The 15,116-nt window shown below is 54.0% G+C and overlaps 1 protein-coding gene across 1 annotated transcript in view; it reads left to right on the forward strand.

The window, feature by feature from the left end:
- Positions 1-12,964: 12,964 nt before the first annotated feature.
- LOC140464242 (leucine-rich repeat-containing protein 71-like) overlaps positions 12,965-15,116 on the forward strand; it is a 32,221-nt gene continuing 30,069 nt past the window's right edge. Inside the window, exon 1 of the mRNA XM_072559087.1 lies at positions 12,965-13,111. Coding sequence (XP_072415188.1) covers positions 13,063-13,111 — 49 coding nt within the window. The 5' untranslated portion in view covers positions 12,965-13,062. The remainder of the gene's footprint in view (positions 13,112-15,116) is intronic.

Genomic DNA, 15,116 nt, shown 5'->3' on the forward strand with positions numbered 1-15,116 from the left:
GCAACACACTGATATACCCCACCCCCCCTCACTGTAACACACTGATATACCCCACACCCCTCACTGTAACACACTGATATACCCCACACCCCTCACCCCTCACCCCTCACCCCTCACCCCTCACCCCTCACCCCTCACCCCTCACTGTAACACACTGATATACCCCAAACCCCTCACTGTAACACACTGATATAGCCCACACCCCTCACTGTAACACACTGATATTCCCCACACCCCTCACTGTAACACACTGATATACCCCACACCCCTCACCCCTCACCCCTCACCCCTCACCCCTCACCCCTCACCCCTCACCCCTCACTGTAACACACTGATATACCCCAAACCCCTCACTGTAACACACTGATATACCCCACACCCCTCACTGTAACACACTGATCTACCCCAAACCCCTCACTGTAACACACTGATACACCCCACACCCCTCACTGTAACACACTGATATACCCCACACCCCTCACTGTAACACACTGATACACCCCACACCCCTCACTGTAACACACTGATATACACCACACCCCTCACTGTAACACACTGATATTCCCCACACCCCTCACTGTAACACACTGATATACCCCACACCCCTCACTGTAAGACACTGATATACCCCACACCCCTCACTGTAACACACTGATACACCCCACACCCCTCACTGTAACACACTGATACACCCCACACCCCTCACTGTAACACACTGATATATCCCACACCCCTCACTATAACACACTGATACACCCCACACCCCTCACTGTAAGACACTGATATACCCCACACCCCTCACTGTAACACACTGATATACCCCAAACCCCTCACTGTAACACACTGATACACCCCACACCCCTCACTGTAACACACTGATATACCCCACACCCCTCACTGTAACACACTGATACACCCCACACACCTCATTGTAACACACTGATATACCCCACACCCCTCACTGTAACACACTGATATTCCCCACACCCCTCACTTTAACACACTGATATACCCCACACCCCTCACTGTAAGACACTGATATACCCCACACCCCTCACTGTAACACACTGATACACCCCTCACCCCTCACTGTAACACACTGATACACCACACACCCCTCACTGTAACACACTGATATACCCCACCCCCCCTCACTGTAACACACTGATACACCCCACACCCCTCACTGCAACACACTGATATACCCCACACCCATCACTGTAACACACTGATATACCACACACCCCTCACTGTAACACACTGATATACCCCACCCCCCCTCACTGTAACACACTGATATACCCCACACCCCTCACTGTAACACACTGATATACCCCACTCCCCTCACTGTAACACACTGATATACCCCACCCCCCCTCACTGTAACACACTGATATACCCCACACCCCTCACTGTAACACACTGATATACCCCACACCCCTCACCCCACACCCCACACCCCTCACCCCTCACCCCTCACCCCTCACCCCACACCCCTCACCCCTCACCCCTCACCCCTCACCCCTCACCCCTCACCCCTCACCCCTCACCCCTCACTGTAACACACTGATATACCCCAAACCCCTCACTGTAACACACTGATATACCCCACACCCCTCACTGTAACACACTGATATACCCCACACCCCTCACTGTAACACACTGATATACCCCACACCCCTCACTGTAACACACTGATACACCCCACACCCCTCACTGTAACACACTGATATACCCCACACCCCTCACCCCTCACTGTAACACACTGATATACCCCACACCCCTCACTGTAACACACTGATACACCCCACACCCCTCACTGTAACACACTGATATACCCCACACCCCACACCCCTCACCCCTCACCGTAACACACTGATATAACCCACACTCCTCATTGTAACACACTGATATACCCCACACCCCTCACCCCTCACTGTTACACACTGATATACCCCACACCCCCATTGTAACACACTGATATACCCCACACCCCCATTGTAACACACTGATATACCCCACACCCCCATTGTAACACACTGATACACCCCACACCCCTCACTGTCAGACACTGATATACCCCACACCCCTCACTGTAACACACTGATACACCCCACACCCCTCACCCCTCACCCCTCACTGTAACACACTGATATAACCCACACCCCTCACTGCAACACACTGATATAACCCACACCCCTCACTGTAACACACTGATATACCCCACACCCCTCACTGTAACACACTGATATACCCCACACCCCTCACTGCAACACACTGATATAACCCACACCCCTCACTGTAACACACTGATACACCCCACACCCCTCACTGTAACACACTGATATACCCCACACCCCTCACTGCAACACACTGATATAACCCACACCCCTCACTGTAACACACTGATACACCCCACACCCCTCACTGTAACACACTGATACACCCCACACCCCTCACTGTAACACACTGATATACCCCACACCCCTCACTGCAACACACTGATATAACCCACACCCCTCACTGTAACACACTGATACACCCCACACCCCTCATTGTAACACACTGATACACCCCACACCCCTCACCCCTCACCCCTCACCCCTCACTGTAACACACTGATATACCCCACACCCCCATTGTAACACACTGATATACCCCACACCCCCATTGTAACACACTGATACACCCCACACCCCTCACTGTCAGACACTGATATACCCCACACCCCTCACTGTAACACACTGATACACCCCACACCCCTCACCCCTCACTGCAACACACTGATACACCCCACACCCCTCACTGCAACACACTGATATACCCCACACCCCTCACTGTAACACACTGATATACCCCACACCCCTCACCCCTCACTGTAACACACTGATATACCCCACACCCCTCACCCCTCACTGTAACACACTGATACACCCCACACCCCTCACTGTAACACACTGATATACCCCACACCCCTCACTGTAACACACTGATACACCCCACACCCCTCACCCCTCACTGTAACACACTGATACACCCCACACCCCTCAATGTAACACACTGATATACCCCACACCCCTCACTGTAACACACTGATGCACCCCACACCCCTCACTGTAACACACTGATGTACCCCACACCCCTCACTGTAACACCCTGATATACCCCACACCCCTCACTGTAACACCCTGATATACACCACACCCCTCACCCCTCACCCCTCACCCCTCACCCCTCACTGTAACACCCTGACATACCCCACACCCCTCACTGTAACACACTGATACACCACACACCCCTCACTGTAACACACTGATATACCCCACCCCCCCTCACTGTAACACACTGATATACCCCACCCCCCCTCACTGTAACACACTGATATACCCCACCCCACCTCACTGTAACACACTGATATACCCCACACCCCTCACTGTAACACACTGATATACCCCACACCCCTCACCCCTCACCCCACACCCCTCACCCCTCACTGTAACACACTGATATACCCCAAACCCCTCACTGTAACACACTGATACACCCCACACCCCTCACTGTCAGACACTGATATACCCCACACCCCTCACTGTAACACACTGATATACCCCACATCCCTCACTGTAACACGCTGATACACCCCACACCCCTCACTGTAACACACTGATATACCCCACACCCCTCACTGTAACACACTGATATACCCCACACCCCTCACTCCTCACTGTAACACACTGATATACCCCACACCCCTCACCCCTCACCCCTCACCCCTCACCCCTCACTGTAATACACTGATATACCCCACACCCCTCACCCCTCACTGCAACACACTGATATAACCCACACCCCTCACTGCAACACACTGATATACCCCACACCCCTCACTGCAACACATCGATATACCCCACACCCCTCACTGTAACACACTGATATACCCCACACCCCTCACTGTAACACACTGATATACCCCACACCCCTCACTGTAACACACTGATACACCCCACACCCCTCACTGTAACACACTGATATAACCCACACCCCTCACTGTAACACACTGATACACCCCACACCCCTCACTGCAACACATCGATATACCCCACACCCCTCACTGTAACACACTGATATACCCCACACCCCTCACTGTAACACACTGATATACCCCACACCCCTCACTGTAACACACTGATACACCCCACACCCCTCACTGTAACACACTGATATAACCCACACCCCTCACTGTAACACACTGATACACCCCACACCCCTCACTGTAACACACTGATATAACCCACACTCCTCACTGCAACACACTGATATAACCCACACTCCTCACTGTAACACACTGATACACCCCACACCCCTCACTGTCAGACACTGATATACCCCACACCCCTCACTGTAACACACTGATATACCCCACACCCCTCACTGTAACACACTGATACACCCCACACCCCTCACTGTAACACACTGATATACCCCACACCACTCACTGTAACACACTGATATACACCACACCCCTCACTGTAACACACTGATATAACCCAAACCCCTCACTGCAACACACTGATACACCCCACACCCCTCACTGTCAGACACTGATATACCCCACACCCCTCACTGTAACACACTGATATACCCCACACCCCTCACTGTAACACACTGATATACCCCACACCCCTCACCCCTCACTGTAACACACTGATACACCCCACACCCCTCACTGTAACACACTGATATAACCCACACCCCTCACTGCAACACACTGATATAACCCACACTCCTCACTGTAACACACTGATACACCCCACACCCCTCACTGTAACACACTGATATACCCCACACCCCTCATTGTAACACACTGATACACCCCACACCCCTCACTGTCAGACACTGATATACCCCACACCCCTCACTGTCAGACACTGATATACCCCACACCCCTCACTGTAACACACTGATACAGCCCACACCCCTCACTGTAACACACTGATACACCCCACACCCCTCACTGTAACACACTGATATACCCCACACTCCTCACTGTAACACACTGATATTCCCCACACCCCTCACTGTAACACACTGATATACCCCACACCCCTCACTGTAACACACTGATACACCCCACACCCCTCACTGTAACACAATGATATACCCCACACCCCTCACTGTAACACACTGATATACCCCACGCCCCTCACTGTAACACACTGATACACCCCACACCCCTCACTCGAACACACTGATATAACCCACACCCCTCACTGTAACACAATGACATACCCCACACCCCTCACTGTAACACACTGACATACCCCACACCCCTCACTGTAACACCCTGACATACCCCACACCCCTCACTGTAACACACTGATACACCACACACCCCTCACTGTAACACACTGATACACCCCACACCCCTCACCCCTCACTGCAACACACTGATATACCCCACCCCCCCTCACTGTAACACACTGATATACCCCACACCCCTCACTGTAACACACTGATATACCCCACACCCCTCACCCCTCACCCCTCACCCCTCACCCCTCACCCCTCACCCCTCACTGTAACACACTGATATACCCCAAACCCCTCACTGTAACACACTGATATACCCCACACCCCTCACTGTAACACACTGATATTCCCCACACCCCTCACTGTAACACACTGATATACCCCACACCCCTCACCCCTCACCCCTCACCCCTCACCCCTCACCCCTCACCCCTCACCCCTCACCCCTCACTGTAACACACTGATATACCCCAAACCCCTCACTGTAACACACTGATATACCCCACACCCCTCACTGTAACACACTGATCTACCCCAAACCCCTCACTGTAACACACTGATACACCCCACACCCCTCACTGTAACACACTGATATACCCCACACCCCTCACTGTAACACACTGATACACCCCACACCCCTCACTGTAACACACTGATATACACCACACCCCTCACTGTAACACACTGATATTCCCCACACCCCTCACTGTAACACACTGATATACCCCACACCCCTCACTGTAAGACACTGATATACCCCACACCCCTCACTGTAACACACTGATACACCCCACACCCCTCACTGTAACACACTGATACACCCCACACCCCTCACTGTAACACACTGATATATCCCACACCCCTCACTATAACACACTGATACACCCCACACCCCTCACTGTAAGACACTGATATACCCCACACCCCTCACTGTAACACACTGATATACCCCAAACCCCTCACTGTAACACACTGATACACCCCACACCCCTCACTGTAACACACTGATATACCCCACACCCCTCACTGTAACACACTGATACACCCCACACACCTCATTGTAACACACTGATATACCCCACACCCCTCACTGTAACACACTGATATTCCCCACACCCCTCACTTTAACACACTGATATACCCCACACCCCTCACTGTAAGACACTGATATACCCCACACCCCTCACTGTAACACACTGATACACCCCTCACCCCTCACTGTAACACACTGATACACCCCACACCCCTCACTGTAACACACTGATATACCCCACCCCCCTCACTGTAACACACTGATATACCCCACACCCCTCACTGTAACACACTGATACACCCCACCCCCCTCACTGTAACACACTGATACACCCCACCCCCCTCACTGTAACACACTGATACACCCCACCCCCCTCACTGTAACACACTGATACACCCCACACTCCTCACAGTAACACAGTGATACACCCCACACCCCTCACTGTAACACACTGATACACCCCACACCCCTCACTGTAACACAGTGATACACCCCACACCCCTCACTGTAACACAGTGATACACCCCACACCCCTCACTGTAACACACTGATACACCCCACACTCCTCACTGTAACACACTGATACACCCCACCCCCCTCACTGTAACACACTGATATACCCCACACCCCTCATTGTAACACACTGATACACCCCACACCCCTCACTGTAACACACTGATATACCCCACACCCCTCACTGTAACACACTGATATACCCCACACCCCTCACTGTAACACACTGATACACCCCACACCCCTCACTGTAACACACTGATATACCCCACACCCCTCACTGTAACACACTGATATACCCCACACCCCTCACTGTAACACACTGATACACCCCACACCTCTCACTGTAACACACTGATACACCCCACACCCCTCACTCTAACACACTGATACACCCCACACCCCTCACTGTAACACACTGACATACCCCACACCCCTCACTGTAACACACTGACATACCCCACACCCCTCACTGTAACACACTGATACACCCCACACCCCTCACTGTAACACACTGATATACCCCACACCCCTCACTGTAACACACTGACATACCCCACACCCCTCACTGTAACACACTGACATACCCCACACCACTCACTGTAACACACTGATATACCCCACACCCCTCACTGTAACACACTGATACACCCCACACCCCTCACTGTAACACACTGATACACCCCACACCCCTCACTGTAACACAATGGTATACCCCACACCCCTCACTGTAACACACTGATACACCCCACCCCCCTCACTGTAATACACTGATACACCCCACCCCCCTCACTCTAACACACTGATACACCCCACACCCCTCACTCTAACACACTGATACACCCCACACCCCTCACTGTAACACACTGACATACCCCACACCCCTCACTGTAACACACTGACATACCCCACACCACTCACTGTAACACACTGATATACCCCACACCCCTCACTGTAACACACTGATATACCCCACACCCCTCACTGTAACACACTGATATACCCCACACCCCTCACTGCAACACACTGATACACCCCACACCCCTCACTGTAACACACTGATATACCCCACACCCCTAAATGTAACACACTGATATACCCCACACCCCACACCCCTCACTGTAACACACTGATATAGCCCACACCCCTCACTGTAACACACTGATATAGCCCACACCCCTCACTGTAACACACTGATACACCCCACACCCCTCACTGTAACACACTGATACACCCCACACCCCTCAGTGTAACACACTGATATACCCCACACCCTTCACTGTAACACACTGATATACCCCACACCCCTCACTGTAACACACTGATATACCCCACACCCCTCAATGTAACACACTGATATACCCCACACCCCTCACCCCTCACTGTAACACACTGATATACCCCACCCCCCTCACTGTAACACACTGATATACCCCACCCCCCTCACTGTAACACACTGATACACCCCACCCCCCTCACTGTAACACACTGATACACCCCACACCCCTCACTGTAACACACCGATACACCCCACACCCCTCACTGTAACACACCGATACACCCCACACCCCTCACTGTAACACACCGATACACCCCACACCCCTCACCCCTCACTGTAACACACCGATACACCCCACACCCCTCACTGTAACACACTGATACCCCTCACACCCCTCACTGTAACACACTGATACACCCCACACCCCTCACTGTAACACACTGATACACCCCACACCCCTCACTGTAACACACTAATATACCCCACACCCCTCACTGTAACCCACTGATACACCTCACACCCCTCACTGTAACACACTGATACACCCCACACCCCTCACTGTAACACACTGATACACCCCACACCCCTCACTGTAACACACTGATATAACCCACACCCCTCACTGCAACACACTGATATAACCCACACTCCTCACTGTAACACACTGATACACCCCACACCCCTCACTGTAACACACTGATATACCCCACACCCCTCACTGTAACACACTGATATAACCCACACCCCTCACTGTAACACACTGATACACCCCACACCCCTCACTGTAACACACTGATATAACCCACACCCCTCACTGCAACACACTGATATAACCCACACTCCTCACTGTAACACACTGATACACCCCACACCCCTCACTGTAACACACTGATATACCCCACACCCCTCATTGTAACACACTGATATACCCCACACCCCTCATTGTAACACACTGATACACCCCACACCCTTCACTGTCAGACACTGATATACCCCACACCCCTCACTGTAACACACTGATACACCCCACACCCCTCACCCCTCACTGTAACACACTGATACACCCCACACCCCTCACCCCTCACTGTAACACACTGATATACCCCACACCCCTCACTGTAACACACTGATACACCCCACACCCTTCACTGTAACACACTGATATACCCCACACCCCTCACTGTAACACACTGATATACCCCACACCCCTCACTGTAACACACTGATATACCCCACACCACTCACTGCAACACACTGATATACCCCACACCCCTCACCCCTCACTGTAACACACTGATATACCCCACACCCCTCACTGCAACACACTGTTATACCCCACACCCCTCACTGCAACACACTGATATAACCCACACCCCTCACTGCAACACACTGATATACCCCACACCCCTCACTGCAACACACTGATATACCCCACACCCCTCACTGCAACACACTGATATACCCCACACCCCTCACTGTAACACACTGATATACCCCACACCCCTCACTGTAACACACTGATACACCCCACACCCCTCACTGTAACACACTGATATAACCCACACCCCTCACTGTAACACACTGATACACCCCACACCCCTCACTGTAACACACTGATATAACCCACACCCCTCACTGCAACACACTGATATAACCCACACCCCTCACTGCAACACACTGATATAACCCACACCCCTCACTGCAACACACTGATATAACCCACACTCCTCACTGTAACACACTGATACACCCCACACCCCTCACTGTAACACACTGATCCACCCCACACCCCTCACTTTCAGACACTGATATACCCCACACCCCTCACTGTAACACACTGATATACCCCACACCCCTCACTGTAACACACTGATACACCCCACACCCCTCACTGTAACACACTGATATAACCCACACCCCTCACTGCAACACACTGATATAACCCACACTCCTCATTGTAACACACTGATACACCCCACACCCCTCACCCCTCACCCCTCACTGTAACACACTGATATACCCCACACCCCTCATTGTAACACACTGATATACCCCACACCCCCATTGTAACACACTGATATACCCCACACCCCCATTGTAACACACTGATACACCCCACACCCCTCACTGTCAGACACTGATATACCCCACACCCCTCACTGTAACACACTGATACACCCCACACCCCTCACTGTAACACACTGATATACCCCACACCCCTCACTGTACCACTCTGATACACCCCACACCCCTCACAGTAACACACTGATACACCCCACACCCCTCACTGTAACACACTGATACACCCCACACCCCTCACTGTAACACACTGATACACCCCACACCCCTCACTGTAACACACTGATACACCCCACACCCCTCACTGTAACACACTGATATACCCCACACCCCTCACCCCTCACTGTAACACACTGATATACCCCACACCCCTCACTGTAACACACTGATACACCCCACACCCCTCACTGTAACACACTGATACACCCCACACCCCTCAATGTAACACACTGATATACCCCACACCCCTCACTGTAACACACTGATGCACCCCACACCCCTCACTGTAACACACTGATGTACCCCACACCCCTCACTGTAAAACACTGATGCACCCCACACCCCTCACTGTAACACCCTGATATACCCCACACCCCTCACTGTAACACCCTGATATACCCCACACCCCTCACCCCTCACCCCTCACTGTAACACCCTGACATACCCCACACCCCTCACTGTAACACACTGATACACCACACACCCCTCACTGTAACACACTGATATACCCCACCCCCCCTCACTGTAACACACTGATATACCCACCCCCCCTCACTGTAACACACTGATATACCCCACACCCCTCACTGTAACACACTGATATACCCCACACCCCTCACCCCTCACCCCACACCCCTCACCCCTCACCCCTCACTGTAACACACTGACATACCCCACACCACTCACTGTAACACACTGATATACCCCACACCCCTCACTGTAACACATTGATACACCCCACCCCCCTCACTGTAACACACTGATAAACCCCACACCCCTCACTGCAACAGACTGATATAACCCACACCCCTCACTGCAACACACTGATATACCCCACACCCCTCACTGTAACACACTGATACACCCCACACCCCTCACTGTAACACACTGATACACCCCACACCCCTCACTGTAACACACTGATACACCCCACACCCCTCACTGTAACACACTGATACACCCCACACCCCTCACTGTAACACACTGATACACCTCACACCCCTCACTGTAACACACTGATACACCCCACACCCCTCACTGTAACACACTGATACACCCCACACACCTCACTGTAACACACTGATATACCCCACACCCCTCACTGTAACACACTGATACACCCCACACCCCTCACTGTAACACACTGATATACCCCACACCCCTCACTGTAACACACTGATACACCCCACACACCTCACTGTAACACACTGATATACCCCACACCCCTCACTGTAACACACTGAAATACCCCACACCCCTCACTGTAACACACTGATACACCCCACACCCCTCACTGTAACACACTGATATACCCCACACCCCTCACTGTAACACACTGATACACCACACACCCCTCACTGCAACACACTGATATAACCCACACCCCTCACTGCAACACACTGATATACCCCACACCCCTCACTGTACCACACTGATATACCCCACACCCCTCACTGTACCACACTGATATACCCCACACCCCTCACTGTAACACAGTGATATACCTCACACCCCTCACTGTAACTCACTGATATATCCCACACCCCTCACCCCTCACTGTAACACACTGATACACACCACACCCCTCACTGTAACACACTGATATAACCCACACTCCTCACTGTAACACACTGATACACCCCACACCCCTCACTGTCAGACACTGATATACCCCACACCCCTCACTGTAACACACTGATATACCCCACATCCCTCACTGTAACACGCTGATACACCCCACACCCCTCACTGTAACACACTGATATACCCCACACCCCTCACTGTAACACACTGATATACCCCACACCCCTCACTGTAACACGCTGATACACCCCACACCCCTCACTGTAACACACTGATATACCCCACACCCCTCACTGTAACACACTGATATACCCCACACCCCTCACTGTAACACACTGATATACCCCACACCCCTCACCCCTCACCCCTCACTGTAACACACTGATATACCCCACACCCCTCACTGCAACACACTGATATAACCCACACCCCTCACTGCAACACACTGATATACCCCACACCCCTCACTGCAACACATCGATATACCCCACACCCCTCACTGTAACACACTGATATACCCCACACCCCTCACTGTAACACACTGATATACCCCACACCCCTCACTGTAACACACTGATACACCCCACACCCCTCACTGTAACACACTGATATAACCCACACCCCTCACTGTAACACACTGATACACCCCACACCCCTCACTGTAACACACTGATATAACCCACACCCCTCACTGCAACACACTGATATAACCCACACTCCTCACTGTAACACACTGATACACCCCACACCCCTCACTGTCAGACACTGATATACCCCACACCCCTCACTGTAACACACTGATATACCCCACACCCCTCACTGTAACACACTGATATACCCCACACCCCTCACTGTAACACACTGATATACCCCACACCCCTCACTGTAACACACTGATATACCCCACACCCCTCACTGTAACACTGTGCTTGTGGAAGAGTGTGAATGTCTGGTTTTCTCCTGTGTTTCTCTAGAGGACTATGTGTGCACTGGGAACCTGGAGCACGATCTCATTGAACTGTGCAGCCGACTGGAGATCCTGGAGATGCCGATTGTTAGTCTGCGACACCCCGGAATAACAGCCAGTGGAATGTGTAAGCAGACATTCACTCTCCGCTGCTCCTGCATGTGAAGGGGGAGTGTGTGTGTGTGGGGGGGGGGGGGGAGTGTGTGTGTGTGGGGAGGGGGGAGTGTGTGTGTGTGGGGGGGGGGAGTGTGTGTGTGTGGGGGGGGCGGGAGTGTGTGTGTGTGGGGAGGGGGGAGTGTGTGTGTGTGGGGAGGGGGGAGTGTGTGTGTGTGGGGAGGGGGGGAGTGTGTGTGTGGGGGGGGGGGGGAGGAGTGTGTGTGGGGAGGGGGGAGTGTGTGTGTGTGGGGAGGGGGGAGTGTGTGTGTGTGGGGGGGGAGTGTGTGTGTGTGGGGGGGGCGGGAGTGTGTGTGTGTGGGGAGGGGGGAGTGTGTGTGTGTGGGGGGGGGGGAGTGTGTGTGTGTGGGGGGGGGAGTGTGTGTGTGTGGGGGGGGGAGTGTGTGTGTGTGGGGAGGGGGGAGTGTGTGTGTGGGGGGGGGGGGAGTGTGGAGAGGGGGGAGTGTGTGTGTGTGGGGAGGGGGGAGCGTGTGTGTGTGGGGAGGGGGGAGTGTGTGTGTGTGGGGAGGGGGGAGTGTGTGTGTGTGGGGAGGGGGGAGCGTGTGGGGAGGGGGGAGTGTGTGTGTGTGGGGAGGGGGGAGTGTGTGTGTGTGTGTGTGTGGGGAGGGGGGAGTGTGTGTGTGTGTGTGGGGAGGGGGGAGCGTGTGTGTGTGGGGAGGGGGGAGTGTGTGTGTGTGGGGAGGGGGGAGCGTGTGGGGAGGGGGGAGTGTGTGTGTGTGGGGAGGGGGGAGTGAGTGTGTGTGGGGAGGGTGTGTGTGTGGGGAGGGGAGAGTGTGTGTGTGGGGAGGGGGGGAGGGAGTGTGTGTGTGTGGGGGGGGGGGAGTGTGTGTGTGGGGAGGGGGGGGAGTGTGTGTGTGGGGAGGGGGGAGTGTGTGTGTGTGGGGAGGGGGGAGTGTGTGTGTGGGGAGGGGGGAGGGAGTGTGTGTGTGTGGGGGGGGGGAGTGTGTGTGTGTGGGGAGGGGGGAGTGTGTGTGTGTGGGGAGGGGGGAGTGTGTGTGTGTGTGGGGAAGGGGGCAGTGAGTGTGTGTGGGGAGGGGTGTGTGTGTGGGGTGGGGAGAGTGTGTGTGTGTGGGGGGAGGGGGAGTGGGTGTGTGTGTGGGGGGAGGGGGGAGTGAGTGTGTATGTGGGGGGAGGGGGGAGTGTGTGTGTGTGTGTGGGGAGGGGGGAGAGTGTGTGTGAGGAGGGGGAGGGGTGTGTGTGTGTGTGTGAGGAGGGGGAGGGGTGTGTGTGTGTGGGGAGGGGGGAGGGGTGTGTGTGTGGGGAGGGGGGAGTGTGTGTGTGTGTGTGGGGAGGGGGGAGTGTGTGTGTGGGGGGAGGGGGCAATGAGTGTGTGTGTGTGTGTGTGGGGAGGGGGGAGTGTGTGTGTGTGTGTGTGGGGAGGGGAGAGTGTGTGTGTGTGTGGGGAGGGGGGAGTGTGTGTGTGGGGAGGGGGGGAGTGGGTATGTGTGTGGGGAGGGGGGAGTGGGTGTGTGTTTGTGGGGGGAGGGGGGAGTGGGTGTGTGTGTGGGGAGGGGGTAGTGGGTGTGTGTGTGTGGGGGGAGGGGGGAGTGGGTGTGTATGTGGGGAGGGGGGGGAGTGAGTGTGTGTGGGGAGGGGGCAGTGAGTGTGTGTGTGTGGGGAGGGGGCAATGAGTGTGTGTGTGTGTGGGGAGGGGGGAGTGTGTGTGTGTGTGGGGGAGGGGGGAGTGTGTGTGTGTGTGGGATGGGGGGAGTGAGTGTGTGTGTGTGGGGAGGGGGGAGTGAGTGTGTGTGTGTGTGGGGAGGGGGGAGTGGGTGTGTGTGGGGGGAGGGGGGAGTGAGTATGTGTGTGGGGGGAGGGGGGAGAGTGTGTGTGTGAGGAGGGGGAGGGGTGTGTGTGTGCGTGGGGAGGGGGGAGTGTGTGTGTGTGGGGAGGGGGGAGTGTGTGTGTGGGGAGGGGGGAGTGTGTGTGTGTGTGTGGGGAGGAGGGAGTGTGTGTGT

Source organism: Chiloscyllium punctatum, chromosome 39 (assembly GCF_047496795.1).
Source record: "Chiloscyllium punctatum isolate Juve2018m chromosome 39, sChiPun1.3, whole genome shotgun sequence".
NCBI lineage: Eukaryota > Metazoa > Chordata > Chondrichthyes > Orectolobiformes > Hemiscylliidae > Chiloscyllium > Chiloscyllium punctatum.